Below are 22,757 nucleotides of genomic sequence, written 5' to 3'. Positions count from 1 at the left end.
CAGGCCCGGAGGCCAGGGGCTGCCGGGCGCCTCTGCCGTCCCCGCCGCGGTTAGAACTGAGCGGGGACGGAGCCCATCCCGCCGGTCGGTCGGCCACGGGACCTCTTCCGGACAGAGGGGACGTGGGCTTCCTGCTCCCCCTTCTTACCCCAGGCGGGGCTCGGGGAGCCGTGGGCAGGGCCAGGGACGGGAGTTGCAGGTTTGACCCCTGATGTCGGGGGAGGCCCACAGGGACGGGGTGTGCTCTTCCTCAGGAGGACATGGAAGAGGCGCTGCTTCCAAGTGGGGGGGAACCCAAGGACGAGGATGGCATGGGACCTAGGAAACAGGGGATTCGCCCCGAGAAAGAGGCTGGAGGTGGTCAGTGAGGGGGAAGGAGAGCACGGGCAGCAGGTGGGCAGCAGCCTGGAGACCGCCGGCTGCGGAGCAGGAGGCCGCAGGCTCCGGGGCAGGTCTCCGGGAGGAGGGTCTCCGGGAGGAGGGTCTCCGGGAGGAGGGTCTCCGGGAGGAGGGTCTCTGGGAGGAGGGTCTCTGGGAGGAGGGTCTCTGGGAGGAGGGTCTCTGGGAGGAGGGTCTCTGGGAGGAGGGCACAGGAACCCACCCGGGACATGACGTGTTTGGGTGCATCGGGGGAGGGGAGGTGTATGTCTGCCAGAGGTGGGGGACGTGGACGATGAGCACTTTGAGAGCCAGCAGGGGTAACGGAGGCCCCGGGAGGGCAGAAGGTGGAAGGAAGGAGCGTAGCCACAGTTCACCAGGTGGCCCAGCTTTTAATAGTCATTCCATGGCCTGAGGCTGTGAATGAAGGTCGACTATTTGATTTAATAAAAATGAGATAAAGCGTTAAGGAAGGGAAGAGAGAAGTTGTGTGTTGGGGAGAAGGGGAGAGGTGAGAAGAGCGAAATCTTCATTGTTTACATTTAAAAGCTCATAGGTGATTATTAAAACTTAAGAATCAATAAATGTTAACATAAGGTAAGTTATTTAGATACATGAAGATACATCAAAGGGAAAAGACGGCTAACCTTGTTGAAAATGACCTCTGGGGAGTGGGAAGGCAGACGAGGGTAATGTCTGTTTTTCAGTAGAGGCCTCGTAGTCTTAGCTTTACTGCATTCCTTTGGTAAAATATGGGCACAACATTTTAAATCTAACAACTGAGGGACATTTTTGTCGGACTGGACAGTATCAGCTGTGGTTTAATGAGGCCACACAGACGCTGCCCCTGTCAAAGGCTTCTGAGGGCTCATGTAGGAAGCACATGTTTGCACTGTCCGCTCTGCACATGGGCCGTGGTGGCTGCTCAGGTGGCAGTTCCCGATCCCTGTACTTCAGGTTCCCTTAAGGCCTAATTCCGACAATAACCAATGTGTTTTGACCCTTCTTTACATACGATACCGAAAAGCTAAAGTTCTTGACATGTATATCCGGACAGCTTGATATGCTTCGGATGTTTTCTTTCTTTAAGAAAACAGGCTCTCTGCTCCCAATTTTATTGCTTTTTAGATCTGTTCTGTTTATCTGGTTCACAACCCGCCTATGTGCCTTGAGTTGATGTCCATGTGAAGAATGGAATAAAATAAGGAATACGGAGATGGAATAAAAATCCCCGCAAACCCAAGGCCATTGTCCGAGGACAGCTGGGGAGGGGTGAGCTGGGGGGTTGCAGGATCTGGTCCCACAGGCGGATTGTGGTACCGTCGTGCAACAGCCCCCCTGGGCCGTAGGTCTGGGTTAATGGGGTTCAAAGAGAAGGAAGGGTGAGGTGTCTGGGCTTTGGGATGAGAGCAGGACTGTCTGATTCCAGCCTGGTGTTGTCAAAGCAAGTCCATCGCAGGTCTCTCTCAGTTTAGTGGGATGTCTTGTTTCTTGACTGGGAGGTAAATCTTCTTTTCTTTGTTTCTTCGTGGTCTAAAAAACAGAGTCGGAGAGGGGAGAGGAAAATCATGAGGAGGCTGGGTACCAAAGTGAAGGGGATGCTAAGTAAACACAACAGGAACCGGGCAGGCTTGCCCAGCATGAGTCCTGCAGTGAGTTCCAGGTGGCGATCCTCACTAAGGAAATGTGCTGAGCTCGGTGAACAGCTGGTGTGGCTGGAGGGCTTCCTGAACTCCGTGTAAGCCTGAGACGGGCCTCACCCATTATTGAAGGTGCTCTACCCTCCTCCGTAACCAGGAATGTGGGAAGTGTCTAAATCGAATCCTTTTTAGTTAAAAATGAAGATTGCAAAAGCTAGACACCGTTGTCATCAGTTCTCCAAATAGGATGTGAGAATTACTTTTTACCGAAGTTCATTTACTTTTCAACAGTTGGATAAGTGAAAAATCTGTTCAAAAATGTGTTCGAATTGCACGTGTCTGAACCATCCTGTCTTTGTGGATACCAGGGTGTTGCTGATTCTCGTGCGAAAGCCGTTTACTTCATTTTGTTGCGCTCAGACATGGTCTCTCGACATGTTCCTGTTGGTAGCGGCCTTGATTTGATGTGGGTATATGTGTACATCCCTGAGCTGCACTTTCCTGTCTCACACTATGCAGAACATACTTTAAAAGCCGGTTTCCCATAAAGCACCTCGGCCCCCGTTTTCTGTTCTATGGGACAGCGGTGGGGACTTCTGTGAATACTAACAGCCGTTACTAGACACGTACGAAGTGCCAGGCACGTTGCATGGCTTTCTCGTCTGGTCATTACAGAAACCCAGGACAGGAACTGATGTCCCCACTTCCAGATGGGGAAACCGAGGCTTGGCGTTAAGGCCACATGGAAGGAAGCGTGAGGGCCTGTCCTGCTGGCCACGCGTCTCCCTCCTGACGGGCGGCTGGGGCAGGCCTGGGACCTGAGGGAGGAGCACTGTGGAAGGCGCTCAGCATGCACTGCAGGCGGCCTGGTGCGCACCTGCTCTGTGCTGGCTTTTGGATAGGACATTGCACGGGATACAGTCTGTCCTCAGGGTGGGGGGCGGGTGCTCGTGTGCAGGGGACACTGCACTGAGATCGGGGGACGGGGGACGGACATCTGGATCCAGGACCTCAAGCTGCAATGTCTCCATGCACCAGGCAGAAAGCACAAATGCACCAGGCACTAGAGAACAGGGCCTGCGGGAGTATGGGGTACGGGGGGGTACGGGGGGAGGAGGGCGGGAGTGGGGGGGGGAGGACATGTCCTCCAAAAAGTGGAGCCGTCACTCAGCTCCTGCAAGTTGTCAACGAGAGGAAATGCCTTCTCAGCGTTACCCAATCCTCTGCTTGTTTATTTATGTTACCAGATGCTGGAAATTCAGTGGATGTACAATTTCCCCCTTAAAAGCTAGCGCGCGGGCCAAGCTAAGCGCTGAGACGCTGGCGTCCTGCGGCTGCCAGTGCGACCTCTGGCTGAATTCAAAGGCCTCGTCCAACTCTGAGCTCCAAGCTCCAGGAGCCCAGGCGCTGCGAGGCCTCAGGAGCTCCGTCCTGAAGGTGCTCAAGTGCACGCTCTGTAGGATGGGCAGACTGGGCCCCAGGAGCCCCCATGGAGTCTGGATAAGATAATAAAACTGTCGAAGCATACGGCACAAAGCAAACTTGTGGAGCGTATGCCATCTACATTTCTCTTAAATTCTTTTAAAAGTTTACTTTTTAAATAGGTTTGTGTGGTTCAACATCCAGAAAGTACCAAAAAGTATGCATTGAGCCCAGCCGGCGGGGCTCAACGCTTGAGCGTCGATCTATGAACCTGGATGTCACAGCTCGATTCCTGGTCAGGGCACATGCCTAGATTGGGGACTTAATCCCCAGGGTGGGGCGTGCAGGAGGCAGCCGATCCATGATTCTCTCTCATGGTTGATGTTTCTCTCTCTCTCTCCCTTCCTCTCTGAAAAAAAGAAAAAAAAAGCATGCATCGAAAATCTCCTCCCACCTGGGACCCACAGCCCCCAGTCCACGGCAGCCCGTGTCACGGTGCTCACAAAGCCTTCCAGAGACACCAGCACATACGCATATATACCTCATGCACATGTATGTTCTCACTCTCCCCCACAAACGTTAGATGTGCACTGTTTTGTGCTTTTTTCATTAATAACGTGTCTTAGAGAACTTTCCTTAGCAGTGCATATAAAGCGGGTTCATTCTTTTTTGTTTTTGTTGTTAATCCTCACCTGAGGATATTTTTTAAGAGAATGGAAGGCAGGGGGAGAGACAGAGAGAGTAGCATCTATGGGAGAGAGACACATCAACCAGTTGCCTCCCGCCTTTGACTGGAATTCAGTCTGCAGGTCGGTGCTCTAACTACTGAGCACCTGGCTAGGGCTGCTGCATTCTTTTTAACGGCCATATGATATCCTGTTGAACCACGTACCATAATTTATATAACTGGTCTCCCACTCAACAGGCATTTGGGTTGTTTCCAGTCTTTTGTTATATTAAGAAAAATTACCTTAAAGAACCGTCTTGCACATATGTTTTGCATATGTAAATTCTGGAAGTGTGGAGTTGCCAGGTAAAAGGATATGCCCCTTTGCAATCTTTATCCTATTGTCATATCGCCCATCAGAGAGGTTTCCAATCTGGAATGTAGGCCCCTGTCTCCCCATTCTCTCCTGACACCGATGTCCCCCAGCGGTGCGATCACCAACCATCCCAGCGGCTGTCCGAGCAGTGAGTGTCTGCCCTTCTCTTATTCGGAAGGAGGTCGAGCTTATCGCTGTGTATTCCAGAGCCGTTTTTTGTGTTCGCAGAATTATCTGTTCAAATCCTTTGCTCATGTTTTCCTGTTGGGTGGTTGCTTTTATGAATGGTTAGAGCTCTTTCCACGTTGGGGACGTTAACCCTTCGTGGAGGAGTGCATGTTTTCTCGAAGGTTGTGATATTATTTAAGCTTAGAGTCATTTCTCCAAGCAGAATTTTAATTCTCATGAGGGCAAGCTCATGGATCTTTTTTAAGTGGGTCCCGGCGTTCGGGTCGTAGTTACAAGGCCCCCCCGCACTGGGAAAGCAGAAGGTGTTCTCCCGCAGTATCTTTCTTACTTTACGGTTCCTTTTCCGTGCTCTCAGGTCTGACTCTGTGCGGTGTAAGGTCTACACCCTCCCTCGTCTTCCCTTCCACTGGCCCCAGAGCTGGCCGAGAGCCCGTAGGAAGCAGTGCGTGTGGGAATGTCAGCTCGTACCTCCGCAAGTTCTCAACCTCCTCGATCGTCTCCGGCAGAGTCTGCCCTCTGGTCTCTGGCAGCAGCAGCACCAGCCCTCCGGCGACCAAGCCAACCGCCGCTGAAAGGCAGGCACATGGGAACCAGCGTGAGAGGGGACACTCAGCTCGGCCGGCGTGGCTCCGTGGCTGAGCGTTGACCTCTGAACCAGGCGGTCACAGTTTGATTCCCGGTCAGGGCACAGGCCCGGGGTTGCGGGCTCCATCCCCAGTGTGGGTGTGCAGGAGGCAATTCTCTCGCATCATTGATGTTTCTCTCTCTCCCTCCCCCTTCCTCTCTGAAACCAATAAAAACATATTAAAAACAGAAGGGGACATTCTGGCGCTATAATTAGAGCTCCCTTATCCCTTAAGATTTGTCTGTGTCGTTTCCTCTCCTTACGCATTTCTCTGCCCTCTGACAGCCCTGCTCTCCACCATAAATATTGTGCGGATCCCAAACTCCGCCGGAGTACAATTCCTTGTAGGGAAGTGAAACACTGCAACTCACATTTGAGTCGAGTTTATTCTAGGCGAGAACCTTGCCATAATATTAAGATACTTTGGAGTTAGAAAATAGCTGTAAAAGAAAAAAAAAATACAACTCTAAGAAAAGCAAGAACAGAACCCTGCCAACACAAAGCACTTAGCGAGGAAAACTGAGTCAGAAACCTGGCAAATAAAGTGATGGTTTGCTTTTAAAAGGGTCACTGTGTATGTAACAGCTTTCAAAAGCATAGCTGGGACTTGGATTTCGACGAATTCAGGTGTTTCATACATTTTTTTTTTTTGCTTTGTCTCCAGCTCTAATTTTTTGTATATGTTGGGAGTGGTGGTGGGGGTGGGTAGCAAACTTGTAGTGTTTTTGTGTCTTTAAAATTCCCATTAAAGTTTTGGGAGCTAAGGTTATGTTTGTACTAGTGGCCCGGTGCATGAAATTCATGCACGTTAAGAGGGAATTAATTAGAGGAAATATTTTAATATTGCTATTGGCCCCTTCTCTCTAATAGAAGTATCTGGCTGGCCCACCCCCATTGGGTGACACCAAGACCTGGCTGGCCCCACCCCCGTCAAGCCCCACCAGGGTGGGGGATGCAGCCTCAGGGGGCGGGGCCTCAGGTGCCCGCCCGGGCCCGGTGCCACGCAGCTTCAGGTCCCTGCCGATCGGTCATTATGGCGTCACGGTGTGACGACCATTTGCATATTAACCTTTTATTATTAAGATGCTTTAGGCTGGTAACATTGTAACAGCCTTTCCTCACAGTGGTGCTGTGGAGGGTTTGTGTTTCCCACATCTGCCTGCAGCAAAGGCAGAAAGAGGGAGCCCTGTGCCAGGGAGATCGCGGAGGGCGGAGCAGGAGGAGAGAGCGGGGCTCCTGCGGGGAGCGTCCTCCCGTCTCGGGGTCTGACACTGACTTTGCGCCTCTGCGGGCAGGAGGCCTGATGGCTCCCGCACTGGAGCCGTGGCAGCTGTGACAGGAGCACTCACCCTGGTTTTACTAAGACGAGTTTAACTAACGCAAATAGTGCCACTCGTTACTAGTCGTGCCAGTTGTTACTCACAGGCACCTGTTTTGAGGTCGAAGAACGGAGGCCCCTAGATCAATAGGTTTTCATTCAAAGACACCTCAGAGGGTTTCTCACCGAAAATCACCAGGGGGAGCTCCTGCCAGATGCCGGTGAGCCGGTACACCAGGAAGGGCGTGAGGATGCCGCCAATGTCGCACATGGAGGAGCAGACGAGGACCCCGAGGTTCCTGCAGCAGAGAGTGGGGCTGACCTTTCACCTGCTCCCAGAGCAGCCGTGTCCCCAGCCCATCCTCACGGACACAGTCCCCCAAACCACGGAGGTGCCTGTGACCTGGGAACAGCCTTCACGGTATCCTCAGCTCACACACGTGACACACGGCACACATTTCCTTTGTATTCTGTTATACTTGTTGTCTATTAACGTAAGCTTTAAATTGGGGGTGATTTTCACTTTCTGCTTTCACCCTGGTGTCCCTGTTTCTCCGGCCTGTTGCCGTGGCTTCAGTCCCAGTCCCAGGGCCCTTAGGTAACCCTCTCTCGATGCAGTGCCTCTCATCTCAGCGCAGGCTCCGTTCCGCACCCCCCCCTCCCCCCTCGCCCGCAGCTGCTGGCATGGGCTGTGACCTGGCTCCTGCCCGGGAAGGCGCCTGCCCTCTCTGACCTGTGTTTCCGTCAGTGAGGCGTCTGCTGCTGGCACCCGCGCTTCTAGCCAAGAAGCACCCAGCATGCAGGGGCGCCGGGGCTCACCTGATGAACGTGGGGTACAGCTCCGCGTTGACCAGACAAACCATTTCGTAGGCCATTGTGATCCCCATGCGGCCCAAGCAGGCGACTGTGACTCGCAGCCACTGCAGGTCTGAGGGGAAACACACATGTGCACACCCCTGGCTTTGACGTGTGGGGTGTGGAGGGAGGGTGGCGGGGGACAGCCCAAACGCCCGTGAGGGACAAGAGAGCAAACTTGGTTATTCTCCAGAGTCAAGGCAATGTCGGCAGGCGCTCATGTCTGTTTAACTTCAGACACAACTCGAACAGGCTTCTCACCCGAGAGCTCCGTCTCTAGTGACAACAGAATTCTACCCGTGGCCAAGGCGGCCAACTTTCATCTATAGAGTCACACGAGATAAACAGCTGAGTGTGGGCATATTCGGAACAGTTGCTAACGACCAAAGGGTTCAGGCAAAGCTCCGTGTGCGAGAGGACTCTGTTGGACAGGTTTTGCTCCCCCTCATTGAGAAGGTGTTTTGAGAGGAAAGAAAGGAGCTGGAGGCCTGGTCACTGGCAGCAGTCGCTCAGGGTTGCTCATTAGTTTCGCAGGATGATGTGGGGAAGTCACGGGAGTTGCCTGGGACGTGCTGGGTAAGACTGAACCCTGGGCCTGCTCACCCAAAGCCCATCCCTGCATTCCAGGCGGCCAGATGGCTTGTAGCATGGCCCTCCTGTTTTATTAGAGGACAACTGGGTGTCATTATACTATGGCAGGCCACCATTGGGTGCAAGTGTCCTTTTAAAAAAAATATTTTTATTGATTTCAGAGAGGCAGGGAGAGGGAGAGAATTAGAAACATCAATGATGAGAGTGAATCATTGATCTGCTGCCTCCTGCACACCCCACACTGGGGATCGAGCCTGCAACCCGGGCATGTGCCCTGACCGGGAATCGAACCCTGACCTCCTGGTTCATAGGTCGAGGCTCAGCCACTGAGCCACTCCAGCTGGGTGTTGTGAGTGTACTTAAAGGCATATGTGTCTGTCATGAAGTTCCTGGATATTGGGTTCATTCCACCTCAATCTGGGTGATAGAGTACGTGGTCTCCCTCTCAGAGGGCTATGATGCCCCTCTGCCTAGGACCTTGGCAAGCGAGATCCTCGCTTGGCCTGGCACTTACCTTCAGGGATAAAAACCGAGGCCAGACAGGCCGCCCCCGCCACCATGTTGGATCCAGCCCAGGGGTAGCGGCGGCCAATGCGGTCAATGGTGAGGACGATGAGGAGGGCGGCTGGGAACTCCACCAGGGCGGAGTAGAAGAAGTCCAGGTAGACATTGCTCCCCGCGAGGCCCATGTGCATGATGAGGCCCTGGTAGAGGACAGAGCTGGTGAACCTGGGCCAAGAGGAGAGCTCCGGTCAAGGCTGGAGGAGCAGTCACGGGAGGGGGCCTTCTGGGAAAATCAGGGTTGGCTGTAAGTCACCCTTTTGTCATCTTATTACTACTACTAGAGGCCCGGTGCACGAAATTCGTGCACAGTAGGGTCCCTAGGCCTGGCCAACGATTAGGGCTGATCTGTGGGGTGATCAGCGGGGTGATCAGGGCCCTCCTTGCACCCACCTTGGCTGGACTGATGCCGCCAGCTCACCGGCTCTGCCCCCTGCCGCTGCCAGTAACCGCCCTCTGTGGGGCGATTGGCAGGGCAATTGGGATGGTCCCTGCTCATACCTGCCTTGGCTGGCCTGGTGCCGCCTGCTTGCCGGCCCCACTCCCCACCACCGTTGGTCAGGGCCTGCAGCCTGGGGCAGCTCCTGCATTGAGCGTCTGCCCCCTGGTGGTCAGTGCACGTCATAGCACCGGTTGGTCAATTTGCATATTAGGGTTTTCTATAGATAGATTCCCTCCATCCATTGCTTTTTCACTATCTGACCAGGTGGCGGCCCGCTGTGGGCCAGGACAGGGGAGAACCTAGGAGCGCAATCCCTGGCCACGTTGGAAAGGCAAGAAGACATGGGAGCGGGATTGATTTAGTAAAACTCTGCAGGTCCTTAGTGGCTGCTGCTGCTCGGTGGCCTCCTAATGCAACTGAGATCAAAGGACTGACACCTTCATTCACAGTTTAGGAAGCCGGAGGGGCCCATGGGCACAGCTCTCTTCTTAATGAATTCTCCTGCCGTGATGCAAGGAATATTTTGACACTGTTTCTAGGTGTGTTGACGGAAAGTGTCCCTTGTCTTAATGGGAAATATGAGGACAGTTTGCAAGAGCTGCAATTGCTCAAAGAAAGAAGAAGAATGAGGCCAAATTTCACGGCTGCATTTTTTCCATGCAATATGGTGAAGGTGCCTAACTAATTCTCCACGGGCTTTCCTGTGCCGGTGACTGTGGCTCTTCAGGTGCTGGTGTGAGTCAGCCAGTGGGCACTGGGAGGAGGGCCTGGTGTGGAGCCGTGGCTCAGCCCTCAGGGCAACCTGCAGGCCGCGGGCGCTGTCGGGCCCAAGTCACTGGCTTATTCTTGTGGCTCATTCTTGTTCAAAAGTGACTTCTCCAGGAAGAAGAGACAGAGCAAAGGCCCTTTCCCGGCCAGCCCTGTGCCGTCAGGAGAGAGCGACAGCGTCATCGGCTGAGCTGTACCAGGAGCTCTCAGTTTGGGCTGCATGTTTTTAAAACGGTGGTTCCCAAGCCCTTCTCCCGATGAATTCAACGGTATCCTTGGCGGGGAGGGGCCTGGCCTTGAGATCTAAAAGCCTCCCAGGTGATTCCAAGGTGAAGCCCAGGTTGGGACTGTCCTGCGCGGCTTTGGAACTGGAAGTTGATGCCAAATCTGCCTGAGGAGGATGACGCCAGGGAAACGGCTGTCAATGGGCCCACCTCGCTGTGCACCGTCCACACAGCGCTGGCACTAGGCTGTGTTGGAAGGTATCTCGTTCCCTTCCACAAAGTGAATGATTGGATTGAAAGAATTTAGAAGGATTTTATTTTATTTATGTTTTATTTTAAAAAATATATTTTTATTGATTTCAGAAAGGAAGGGAGAGGGAGAGAGATAGAAACATCAATGATGAGAAAGAGAGAGAGAGAGTCATTGATCGGCTGCCTCCTGCAGGCCCCACACTGGGGATCGAGCCCGCCACCCGGGCATGTGCCCTGACCGGGAATCGAACCGAGACCTGGTTCACAGGTTGACGCTCAGCCACTGAGCCACGCTGGCCGGGCTGCAGGGATCTTAAAGGGAAGAGCATTCCTTACCAGTTGTACATCAGGATCAAGGTGTGCTTCCTTATCTGCGGGGTTCGGACCAGGTCCAGGAACGAAGCGTTCAGCTTCTCGCCGACTTCCTCATCGGGTCTGAGGCACTACACACGAGAACCATTTGTATGTGGAGTGGCCGTGTCCCTGCGCCACACAGGGAGGGAGCAGCAGTCGTCCGGCCGCCTGCTGAGGGCTGTCCCGCTAGGACTGGCTCAGCCCGTCACACCCCCTCGCTCCTCCCATCTTACAGCTGTCCCGGGAGTGGGGTTCTGGGGTTCCACCCACTTCCCAGGAGAGGAAGCTGGAGTCCCGGGATGACCCAGGCACAGACATAAAAGGGCGCCATCTAGGCAGAGCCCGATGGGGGAAATCGGGGCCACACGATGGCGTGGGAGACCAAGGAGCGAGGGGAAGAAACCTCCCGTGAGACCAGCACTGACCAGACCTCATCGCGGGGGTGTGAGCTGTGCCCTCTGGCGGGCAGGGGCCCACACGTGTTTCGGTCCTGACCAATCTCCGCAGGGACCCAAAACCTAAGACCGGGACTGTCCAGGCATTGCTGGGAGGGATGTTTTCCCAGCCCCCCGAAGCCAGAGGGGAAGCGGGGGAAGGCCTGCGCCCCAAGTCCCCATGGGAAACGTCCTGTAAAATCTCAGATGCTGCCGGGTTACCTGTCTCAGCTCCTCAGTCAGAAATGATTGACTCTGATTTCGACACACTTGCCTAACAAGCTCGCTTTCCCTTTCCCAGCCCCTATGGGATGGAGGTGCGAGTAAAGGGGTGAGTCCGCTGGAGGCAGAGTGCAAGGCAGAGGAAGCGGCCCCAGCCCCGCTCCGCTAGAGAAGGCAGGCTGCTCAGAACGGCTGGACACTTCCTACCCAACGTCTTGAATTCTAAGAAATGATCGATCGTGTTGGAAAATCCTCTTTCCTGATCTGGGAATCTTCCCTCTGGGGGAGCCCCCGCCGTGGGGATGCAGGCGGACACACAGGTAAAGCAGGCATGGGCGTGAAGGCGGGGTGCGGGGAGGGCGGTCGGGGTGGGGGGTTGGGTGCAGGGGTGGGGAGGGGGGCAGCACAGGCCTGAGGTGCCTCAGCAGAAGCTCCTCATGTGACTTGCAAATGGCTGTTTGGTTTCCTAGAACTAAAAGGGTTTATGCTTCCCACCTGTCTATGGCCATGGCACCTCCCCTGCAGGTGAGCATGTTCCCACCCGTTTGAAATGTCTGACAGGGAACCATGATTCCTGGTCCCATGGAAGCCCCTGTGGCCTGCGGCGGGCCCTCTGATGGCGCGGTTTTCCGTGTCCTCCATCGCCCCCCCCCCCCCCCCCCCAGCACTGCTCACCTGGAGCGCCGTGGGCGTGGCCTTGCCGTTCTTCCTGGAGATGTGCCTCATCACCTGCATGGCCTCGGCGTGTCTGTTCTGGGAGAGCAGCCACCTCGGCGACTCGGGCACGCACCTGGGTTCCGTGTCAGTGCCATCAGTGCGTTAGCGGAGGGGAACCCCCCGGGCCCTGCCCCCCGCGGCCACACCAGGCTTCTGGGAGGGACCTCGCTCAGCGAGGCACCTCCAGAGGAAATGGAGTCAGGCAGGGGCTGCACAGCCCAGGGAACCTCCCACAAGCGCCCGGGAAGCTACACGGCGGGCCGGGCCTGCGGTGGGACGGGAGTGAAGGACCCCGGGCAGCAGAGGGATGGGGCATGTCAGGGGAGGGAGAGAAAACATTTGGCAACCGGTTTCCTTTTTGCTCCAAACGGACGTACCAATAATAGAGCAGGAAGAAGAAGTTGGGCAGGGTCACCGCGAACTGCAGCCACCGCCAGTGGGGCAGCGTGTAGGCCGCCCCCGCGAGCACCAGGAGCCCCACGGTGAAGGCGACTTGGTACGCAATCCCCACGGTCCTGCGGTAGCTCAGCCCCACGAACTCCGTCACTGCAGAGAGAGCCACGTGGTCAGCGAGCCGGACAGCAGGCAGCTGGCTGGCCAACCACGGCCAAGCCAGAATGGCAACCTCACAGTGTCGTCCAAATTCTAGACCTTCCTATACAGCTCCCTGAAACTTTAAATTGTTCCTTGAGGCCTGTTTTAGAATGATTGCTATGGTGTTAATTCACATAAAGATCTTATAATCCCATATTAGAGGGGGTGGTGAGCAACATGTTTGATTCCCAGAATAATTTCAAGGATAGAGGCAGTTGTATTTCCGATCCATGCGGAGTTTTGATGTAGAGGAACGAAGGCAGTGATAACTGAACACCGGAATACGTGAGTCTAGCGCTGAATCTAGCTGGTAGGTGGCTTTTATGTAAATGAACGCCTCCATGTAACGCGCTCTCTACGCGAGTTAAACGTTCTCCTGGCCGTCCTGTTAATGTGTGTCCATGGCTCGAAAAGCTCGCAGTGGGTTCCCCTGCCTGGAGTTGGCGGGTACCGGCTCCCACACACTGGTGTTTAAATTCCCTGGAACTTTGCAAGCTGGTTGCTAAACCCACTGGCACCTTAAAATCTGTCTCGGTGGGAGTATTTATAACTCAGAGGTTGGAAAACACTATAAATCATGGTTTTCGTTTTCCACGGGCCGGTTCACCAGCAAACCCCGCTCGCTAAAATAGCCAGCTTCCCTCCCCCCGTGACTACATCACAGCAGACGAACGGAATCTGCGCTACAAGAATTTAGGGAGTAGTCATTCCCATATCGCAAACGCACTAGAATTGAAATTCAGATACTCCACAAGTCACAGAGTTTCTGTTTAAAACGTTTGGGGATTGTGTCGAAGACTTCAACCCGTTATAAACCGAACAGAAATGCGCCCTAAAAATACTGTCAATGACGTGAATGACCCCAAAGCACCTTACAGCAGAGTTCAACCAGAGGAGGCGAGTGCCCCCTAAAGAGAAACGCCCGTCCGCCACAGAAGCCTCCTCCACAGGCAGGCCTCCCGCAGGCCGTGCCGAGGGACTGGCAAGAGCGGAGTGGAGGCTGAAACGGCTTCAGTTCCCACCGTTGATTTCCACACAGTTCTGCATACTGCATGTCCTGCAACCAAATTACCGCTCGAATAACTGGGTACGTGGATTCCTTTGTGGCCCAAACATCGTTAGGTGTCTGCCGCGACAGGCAGCCAACAGCACCCCGCGCCACCCTTTCCTCATCTCCCAGGACCGCCAAGTTCGTGTGACCAGGCAGAGTTTCAGGCACGGAGTCTAGGTCTCTCGTGCGTCGTGAGAGCTTTGCTATTGTTATTTCGGTCTCACGTGACCCCCTCCCTGTACCTGAACGCTGTTCAAAGGCCGCCGAAGGGAAAGCAATGCCCGGGGCCTGCTGATGGGGGCGCTTGTGCTGGTGCCGCCTTGAAGGTGCTGTGCTTCTAGAAGCCGAGCCTTCTCCTGCGCCCCCTGGAGCGGAAGCCCAACCCTGGCTGCTGTGAGTGGATGTAAGTGACACTCCCGGGCCTGCCGCGGGCTGGGGAGCCTCGACCAGTGGTCGGCAAACTCATCAGTCAACAGAGCCAAATACCAACAGGACAACGATGGAAATTTCTTTTGAGAGCCACATTTTTTAAACTTAAACTATATAGGTAGGCACATTGTTATTAACTTCACTAGGGTCCTCCTAAACTGGCCTTTGCTAAAAACGGCCTCCATCTGATGGAGGTACGTTCGCTGAGGTCGACCCCTTCCAACTCTCCCATCCTCAACTGGTGCATGAATCGCGTGCGCCGCCCCCGCGCTGCGTATCGCGTGGCCCGCCTGCACCGCGTCTCCCGTCGCCCGACCAACACCCCCACTTCTTCTAACGCCACTTCTTCAAAATAGACTCGCCCAGGCCAAAAACCGACTTCTGCACATGGGCCACGAAGTTTCAATCGCACGGCATGTGCGCGCCCACACGTGGTATTTTGTGGAAGAGCCACACTCAAGGGGCCAAAGAGCCGCATGTGGCTCGCGAGTCGCGGTTTGCCGACCACTGGCCTAGACCAACCAAGCCCTCGCGCTCTCAGCCTCCTCGCATCTACATCGAGGCTAACAGTGCTTTGCTGGAATGGCTTTCGGCAAAGTATCAAAGTCCCTCATAAACCTAACGCAGCTCTCGGCCCTGCCTTTTCTTCATGGATCGGCCTGGCAGGCTAGATTCTCTCTCCAGGTCCTACCCCGGGCACAGAAAACGGATTCCTAAGGAGTTACGTAAGGAGCCAGATGGCGCGATGCTGACCCTCGCTGCCGACTCCATTGTGTTCTTTACGGGAGGGACGCGCACTGAGCAGACTGACAGGATTTTAGGAATTCCTGACGCAGAAAAGACACCCGTCTGGACGCTGTCTGGAAGGCGGGTCCCTGTGCCTGCCCCCCACCACCTGCCTGCATTCTGGCAGCACCGACCCTCGCTCTCCCCGCTGCAGTCACAGCCTCTTACTCAGGATGTAGCCGATCACCCAGCCGGCCTTGCTGACCAGCCCTTGGACCAGGCGGAACAGTAGCACCCAGGGGTAGGTCGGGGCAACGGCCATGAGAACTCCCGACGTAGCGTTGATGAGGATGGTGAGCAGGAGGCAGAGCTTGCGGCCGAACCTGCGAGGAGCAAACAAGGAGAGGGGAGAGGGTGAGATCCGATGCGCGAGGGTTGTGGAAAGTCATGGAAGTCACGGGGCTCTCACGTCTGAATTATGGGTGAGAGCCCGGCTCAGGTTGATCCTGGCCAAGACTTTCCATCTGTGCCTCTGCGTGCGTTTTAGGCACAGTAGCCCATTCACCCAGGACCAGGGCACCGCTCAGTCCCTCGCTGTGAGGGTGTGAGGGCCAGGGTCATTCTTCCGGAGTCTAAATTCTCACAGGGTCCCCAGGGGGGTCATCTGTACATTAACATTGGGGAAGCACGGCTTTCATTTCACTGAGCCTCAGTTTGCTCCTTTGAAAAATTGGGAATGATCAAATCTGACACAAAGAGAGGGAGAAACAGCGATTTGTTGTTCCACTTATGCATGCATTGGATGATTATTTATGCATGCATTGGATGATTTTTGCATGTGCCCTGACCAGGGATCGTACCTGCAACCTTGGTGTATCGGGATGACGTTCTAACCAACTGAGCTCCCCGGCCGGGGCCTCAACTCTCCTTTTTGCTGGGGTCCAACCCCAGCAGGTCCAGGGGTCCCCAAAGGTGTGGACGGAGTCGGCGAAGAAGGAATCACAACGGAGACAGTGTTCAGTTGATCAGCAGCCTAGCCAGGATCTCTAGCCAGGATCTCCAGCCAGGTTCTGTGTCCATGTTCTCTTGCTAGGTTCTCCAGCCAGGTTCTGTAGCCATGTTCCCTTGCTAGGTTCTCCAGCCAGGTTCTGTCCAGGTTCTCCAGCCAGGTTCAGTCACCAGGTTCTAGTCAGGTTCTTTTGCCATGTTCTATCCAGGTTCTGTAGCCAGGTTCTGTCTCTAGGTTCTGTGGCCAGTTTCTGTCCAGGATCTTTTGCCATGTTTTCTCTCTAGGTTCTGTCTCTAGGTTCTGTGGCCAGTTTCTGTCCAGGATCTTTTGCCATGTTCTCTCCAGCAAAGTTCTTCTGTCTCTAGGTTCTGTGTAGGTTCTGTGTCTAGGTTCTGTGTCCTGTTGTCTTGTTGCATCTGTATTTATACCAGTTGATTCCAATCCTATCAATCTCTATTCCAAAGGTTAGGGCGTTTCTGATCTCCATTCCAGGGAGTAAAGATTATGTAGCTTAAGCATGATTGTTCGTAGTTAAAGTGATTAATTACCCGCCTGGCACTTAGTTAAGGGGTTTTATTCCCTCCCTAACTTCAGGGAAAAATCCCTACCTGGGGAAACAACCTTTCTCAGAGAGGTGACCTTGGTTAAAACACATAGTGCCAAGAAGGTGAGCAAACATATTAAGAGCAGTATGCTGTATACGCCAGGTCCCTTGAAACAGCAAGGATTGACCGGCTCCTGGCACCTTTTGAAGGCTGTCCTGACCCTAACTGAAATACAAGGCGTGGGGGTGCCCATCACAGAGACTGGCACATAGGAGACCTCGACTTGGAAGCGTCCACGTGGTTGGGTAAGTTGGCTGGGGCCCACGGGGACCTAGATTCTGCTTTGAGCCAGTTCCATCCATTCTGGGAGGCCCTGGCTCCTGAGAGCTCACTGTTATATTTTCAGACACGCCGTGAGCTCATTGTTAAACAGCCATCAAAGTTAAATTATATGCTTATAATTAGGTAAATTACACTTAAAAACACGTGTAATATGTAAAACGCATCAATTCCCAGTATGTCGCGGAGTTTGGCCATTATAGATGCTCATGAGGTTATTTGTGACTTTCTGTGGTGTGTGCGGTGGGAGCACACAGGACGGTACCTGCCTCCAGCCAACCATGCGCTCAGTGGCCTCAGCTCGGTAGCTTGCAGTGGGCCATGTGGGAGTGAGTGTTCACACCAGGGGCATCAGCAAGTGCTGCAAATCGCGGCCTTCCCCTCAGAGCCAGTTGTCCAACACGGATCGAACACCGAAGCAGCACTTGGAATGACTGATGGTTAGAACAAAGAACCTGGACTTGGTGAGAGATTCCTTTTTGGGGTCAGGTGATCCTCAAAATCACTCTTCAGGAGGTCGTGGGTGATGAAATAAATTAGATATCTAACAAAGTTTATTTTAAAATTCCCTAGCATCGGTCCTTCCTTCCTTCCTTCCTTCCGCCCTCCCTCCCCCCACTCCTTTTCTTTCCTTCCCACTTTCCATTTGCAAAGCTGACCTCCAGCGAGGTGACTTGGTGTCAGACTCAGTATTCCTACTTACAACTTTTCCATAATCTCCCCCTCCCCCATCCCTGCTTTTCTTTGAAAAGATGCTGTAATTGTCTGTCAGGTCATATTTTTTAAAAATCTCACAGAAACCAATCTATTTAATGTTGGTTTATTCTGTAGCATAAAAGAGATTTCGATGAGATTCTTGTATAAATCAGAAAATTGTTCAGAAATAGGCATTAAGTATGCAAAATATAAATTGCCTTTTTTGAGCCTGGGGTGGTTATCTTATCACACACTCTTACGTGCACACACAAATAGAACAGAAAAAGAGGCAAAGCCAACAGAACTTCAGACAATTTAAGAAAAAAGAAAAGAAGATCCAGTGCAAAGGAAGGACCAGCATCCTGAGGGAGAGCCATGAGTAAGCAGCTCTACCTGGGATTGAAAGTACGAACAGTGCCGGGAGCCGGTCCATCCTTGCTGTTTCAAGGGACCTGACATATATGGCATACTTTTCTTAATATGTTTGCTCACCTTCTTGGCACTATGTGTTTTAACCAAGGTCACCTCTCTGAGAAAGGTTGTTTCCCCAGGTAGGGATTTTCCCCTGAAGTTAGGGAGGGAATAAAACCCCTTAACTAAGTGCCAGGCGGGTAATTAATCACTTTAACTATGAACAATCATGCTTAAGCTACATAATCTTTACTCCCTGGAATGGAGATCAGAAACGCCCTAACCTTTGGAATAGAGATTGATAGGATTGGAATCAACTGGTATAAATACAGATGTAACAAGACAACAGGACACAGAACCTAGAGACAGAACCTAGCGAGAGAACATGGCAAAAGATCCTGGACAGAAACTGGCCACAGAACCTAGAGACAGAACCTGGCTACAGAACCTGGATAGAACATGGCAAGAGAACCTGACTAGAACCTGGTGACTGAACCTGGCTGGAGAACCTGGACAGAACCTGGCTGGAGAACCTAGCAAGGGAACATGGCTACAGAACCTGGCTGGAGAACCTAGCAAGGGAACATGGCTACAGAACCTGGCTGGAGAACCTGGAGAACCTGGCTGGAGAACCTAGCAAGAGAACATGGACACAGAACCTGGCTGGAGATCCTAACCAGAACTTCGCTGGAGATCTTGACCAGAACTTGGCTAGAGATCCTGGCTAGGCTGCTGATCAACTGAACGTTGCCTCTGAGTCTTTCCTTCTTCGCTGACTCCGTCCACACCTTTGGGGACCCCTGGACCTGCTGGGGTTGGACCCCAGCATCTTAATGAGGCCACGCAGAAGGTGGATGACTGGTGATGATCAGCCAGGAGTGCAGTGTCAGGAGAGTTAGAACCGGTCTCCTGCCTTGAGTGGGATGAGAATCATTAACTCGCTTGCTTAACCAACCGCGAGGCGCAGCCACCTAGCTGCTCCCTTCTGTCGGGGCGAGTGTAAGTGTCTGCACCACCCAGTGAGGGAGGGGGAGAGGGGCCAGGAGCCAGCAGGAGGGCCACGCACTGGAAGGAGCCCAGGGGACTCTGGACCTGCCCCTCCCCTCAGTGCGGCGCTCCTGACTTAAGGGGTCATCGCCAAACAGCCATCCTCAGCTCTGAGGCCATGAAATAAAAGCAGGTGACCTTCCTCTTTGCCTCACGGGCTCCCACAGCGTCCCAGGAGCAGCCTTTGAGAGGAGCTGAGCACAGAGTCCCAGAAGGGGTGTGGTGGATGGAGCTGCTGGTGCACCAGCCTCTCGACACCTTTCCTCCCTCTCTTCCCCTCCCCTCGCCTGGTGGATGGTGAGGAAGAAGGACTTGGGCCAAACCATCCATTACCCTCCCTCTCACCCTAGGCTTCTGCATAGCCCCTGGGCAGAACCACTGCCAACTACGGAGCCCTCTCTCCAGGGCCCAGAGGACGGGAGTAACCCAGGGGCCAGGCTTGTCTCTTGCAGAGGAAACCTGAGATGGCCCAGGCAGCGCTGTGAGGCAGGCATTTGTAGTCTGTGGACTGTGAGACGCCTGGCATTCCAGCAGGGACAGCTGAACCCAAGTGCTTCCGGAGCCCGTGGCACCCACCTGTCTGCTATGTAGCCGATCCCCATGGAACCGACGAAGAATCCCACGTTCACGGCTGCCTGAACGAGGTCCAGCATCCAGGAGTTGGCACACACCAGGTCAAACTGCCGAGGGCCGGAGGGGTCCCGTGTCAGGAGAGAAAGGAAACAAACGGTCAGGCCCGCCTCGGCCTGGGGAGCTCCCCTCGTGTCCCCGGCCTGGGGCGGATCCCCTCGTGTCCCCGGCCTGGGGCGGATCCCCTCGTGTCCCCCGCATGGGGCGGACGGGCCGGGAGGCAGGAACCCACTGTTTTCTTGCCCTTGTGTTAATTTCCCCACACGACCACAAGATTTGTCCCACAGTCTGTTTAGCGTCCCGCCTGGCAGTAGGTCGTTAGGCTAAACTCCGTTGCTGGCCACATCAGCTGAAATCGGGTAGTCACTTCATTTCTGCACAGAACAATTTCCCTTTCTAATTTTAGTGCACAAATAGGTGTGTGAACAGGACACAAAAGCTGCCTGGAGTAGGTTGGGTTGTTCCTCATCTCGTTGCTGTCTCTTTAAGGCCGGGGCCGGGGTCAGGGCGGGAGAAGGGGGACAGGGGGGGGGAGTGTGGAGGTGCGGGGGGCGGGGGCTTTCCATTTGGATATTTATTTACTTATCTATTTACTTATAAAGACCACAACCCGGGCATGTGCCCTTGACTGGAATCGAACCTGGAGCCCTTCAGTCCACAGGCCGACGCTCTATCCACTGAGCCAAACCAGCCAGGGCCCATTTGGATATTTAGAACATCATTCGCAGGCCATACAAAGTTAAAATCAACTTTAAAACTAGCCTGTTCTATTTGGTCAAACATTTATTAGAACTCACCCTTAATGCCTTGGCAGGGCCTTATACGGCCCTGGGGCCGGACACTCCTCGCCCCTGCTGATGCCTGGGGGACTGACTGGGGGCGTCTTGCTGAGGCTGTGACACTGGCTCTCTCTGGAACAGGAGGGAGTGTGGGAGGAGGGCCGGGTGCCGGCCTGGAAGGCAGGCGATGCCGCTTAGGGCTGACTGCTAATCCTCTCACGCCGCGGCCGTGGGCGAAACTTTCCCCTGCTCCCTGGGCCTGTTTCCTCATCTCTGCGGGAAGGAGGAGTGTGCCCCTCTGTAAAGCCTCATCGCTGTGGGGGGCTAAATCTGTGACCTTCAGCGTTTCATGCAACTGCGAGACCATCTGAGATCCTTAAACAAGGCCCCTCGCGCTGGAGGTCTGTCCACAGGAGCCACCCAGTCTTCCCGCGGCGCCAGGCAGCGGCATGCTCTGTGCTCTGTGTTCTCGGGATAATTGCCTCCCCCTCCTCCATTTTGCTTTGCCTCTAGGAAGAGCACATCTCTATTTTTTTGTTTCTCTATACTTATTGAAATGAGATTAGATTGCCATTAGATGCCAATGTTGCCTCTGCTGTTTAGTAACGTAAGGGCACCATCGCATCAGCTCCCACCCCAGCTGGCCAGCAGGAGCAGTGCAGCGAGTCCGACGGGCACCGCTCAGGTGGGCCCGCAGGGACCCTCCGCGCTGCGATGGGGGAGGGGAGGGGAGGCAGGGCGGCCAGAGGGAGAGGAGGCCTGAATCTTCCCCTTCCCTGCCATTATTTCCGGGAACTGTCATTGGCGTTTGCTTGTTTCTTACAGCTGGGAGTTGCATAAGTGAGAATCATGATCGAATCTGACCGGGTTTTAGCTAATCCACTCACACTCCAGACAGATAAGAGGCTGTATGTTTTTGTCAGAAACCGGGATTTTCTAAGATACCCTGAGTCCAAAGAGCATGCCTTACTGGCTTCTTCCATAAGAAAAGCTACACTATTTTTTAAAATTCTTAACCTTTATTGTTGAAAGTATTACATAGGTCCTCCTTTCCCCCCATTAACCTCTTCCCGCCCGCTCTCGCCACCCCCCACCCCCGCCCTCACCTCCCCATTGTCGGTGCCCACGGGTGATGCATAGATGCAGACACGCTCCCTGGTTGATCTCTTCCCACCCACCCTCTCCTGCCTTCCCTCTGAGGTTCAACAGTCTGTTTGTGCTTCTGTGGCTCTGGGTCTATTGTCAATCAGTTTATTGCACCATTTGCTGTCGGTTTAAGTCCTGCCTCACTCACCTCGGTCACGATGGAGGAGCCGGGCGTGTCGTACACCCAGCCGTGCCCGCAGGGGCCCAGCGGCAGGAGGCTCCTGTTGGCGGCCAGGCCGGCCAGCGGGTCCACGCAGTCCAGGCCGCTCCGGTTCCAGTCCACCTCATAGCTGAGGCACTGGCGGGGGAAGGCCTCGCCCGCGGGCCCCGGGCCGGGCACAGTGAGGTTCAGCTCCTCGGCCAGGCTCCAGCCGCAGCGCTGGCTCAGCTGGGCCACGCCCGGGCTCCGGCAGCGGTGCTCGGGGGTGAGGCCCAGGAAGACGATGCCCACGTAGATGGGGGGGAACGAGGCCGAGAGCAGAGCGAGGAGGAGGAACGTTTGCTTCTGGAAGAGGTTGAATTCCCCGACGTGCGCGAGCACCTCGTCCACCGTGGGCATGGTGGCTGCGGGCAGGAGGGGTCCGGCGCGCTTCCCGGGCGGCCGCGAATGTCCCCGCCAGGCTGCGGCCAGCTCAGCACAGCCCGGACCAAAAGTCCAAGTGTGAGCGTGAGCTCACTTCAGAGAGAGCCGCTCTGGTGCAGCCCTGCCCGCGGCCCGGCCTCCAGCCGTGTCTCCTCCGCTGGTGCTGGGCCCGCTGCTCCCTGACCGCTGCCCTGCCGTGCCCTGAGCCAGGAACCGCCAGATGTGTCGATTGCAACACCGCTCTCCCCGAGTTTGCCACTGCCTCCTACCAGCACCACAAACAATCCTCGCTCTGTGTCCCCGGGAGAGAAATCTGAGTGCTCACACACCGCTGGCCTGTTAATCTTTCCCCAGTAACCTAAGTGTCCGGGGAAGGAATACTTTCCTATCGCGTCCGCTCGGCCCCCTTCCTCCCGGGGCTGGGGGATGCGCAGGCTGGCTCACCTGGTGCCATGTGCGCCCTGGACTGGGGGCAGAGCCTGGTCTGCATGAAGGAGGTTTGCAGACCCTACCCCGGGCTCGTGCTACAGACAACGCACGTGCCCTGGTTCCGCACTGTGGCTGCTCGTTGGGGTTTTCGTCTGGGTTTTCCAGTTCTACTTTTTTTAAAGAAAATATATATTTTTTTAATTAATTTCAGAGAGGAAGGAAGAGGGAGACAGAGATAGAAACATCAATGATGAGAGAGAATCATTGATTGGCTGCCTCCTGCATGCCCCCCACTGGGGATCCAGCCT

General features: G+C 54.5%; 1 protein-coding gene across 1 annotated transcript; it reads right to left on the bottom strand.

Moving 5' to 3' along the window:
* Positions 1-750: 750 nt before the first annotated feature.
* Positions 751-22,158, bottom strand: SLC22A2 (solute carrier family 22 member 2). Its single transcript, XM_059699898.1, has 11 exons — positions 21,586-22,158; positions 19,459-19,562; positions 15,064-15,218; positions 12,413-12,581; positions 11,994-12,108; positions 10,645-10,751; positions 8,576-8,790; positions 7,435-7,543; positions 6,802-6,914; positions 5,141-5,240; positions 751-1,911 (listed from the first exon to the last, which is right to left on the bottom strand). Exons 1-11 carry the CDS (start codon positions 21,994-21,996, stop codon positions 1,845-1,847), a joined length of 1,665 nt encoding a protein of 554 aa, XP_059555881.1. The 5' UTR covers positions 21,997-22,158; the 3' UTR covers positions 751-1,844.
* Between the last annotated feature and the right edge of the window lie 599 nt (positions 22,159-22,757).

Source organism: Myotis daubentonii, chromosome 6 (assembly GCF_963259705.1).
Source record: "Myotis daubentonii chromosome 6, mMyoDau2.1, whole genome shotgun sequence".
Taxonomy (NCBI): Eukaryota; Metazoa; Chordata; class Mammalia; order Chiroptera; family Vespertilionidae; genus Myotis; species Myotis daubentonii.
The sequence above is the reverse complement of the archived record's forward strand: the minus strand, read 5'-3'. Positions and strand labels throughout refer to the sequence as shown.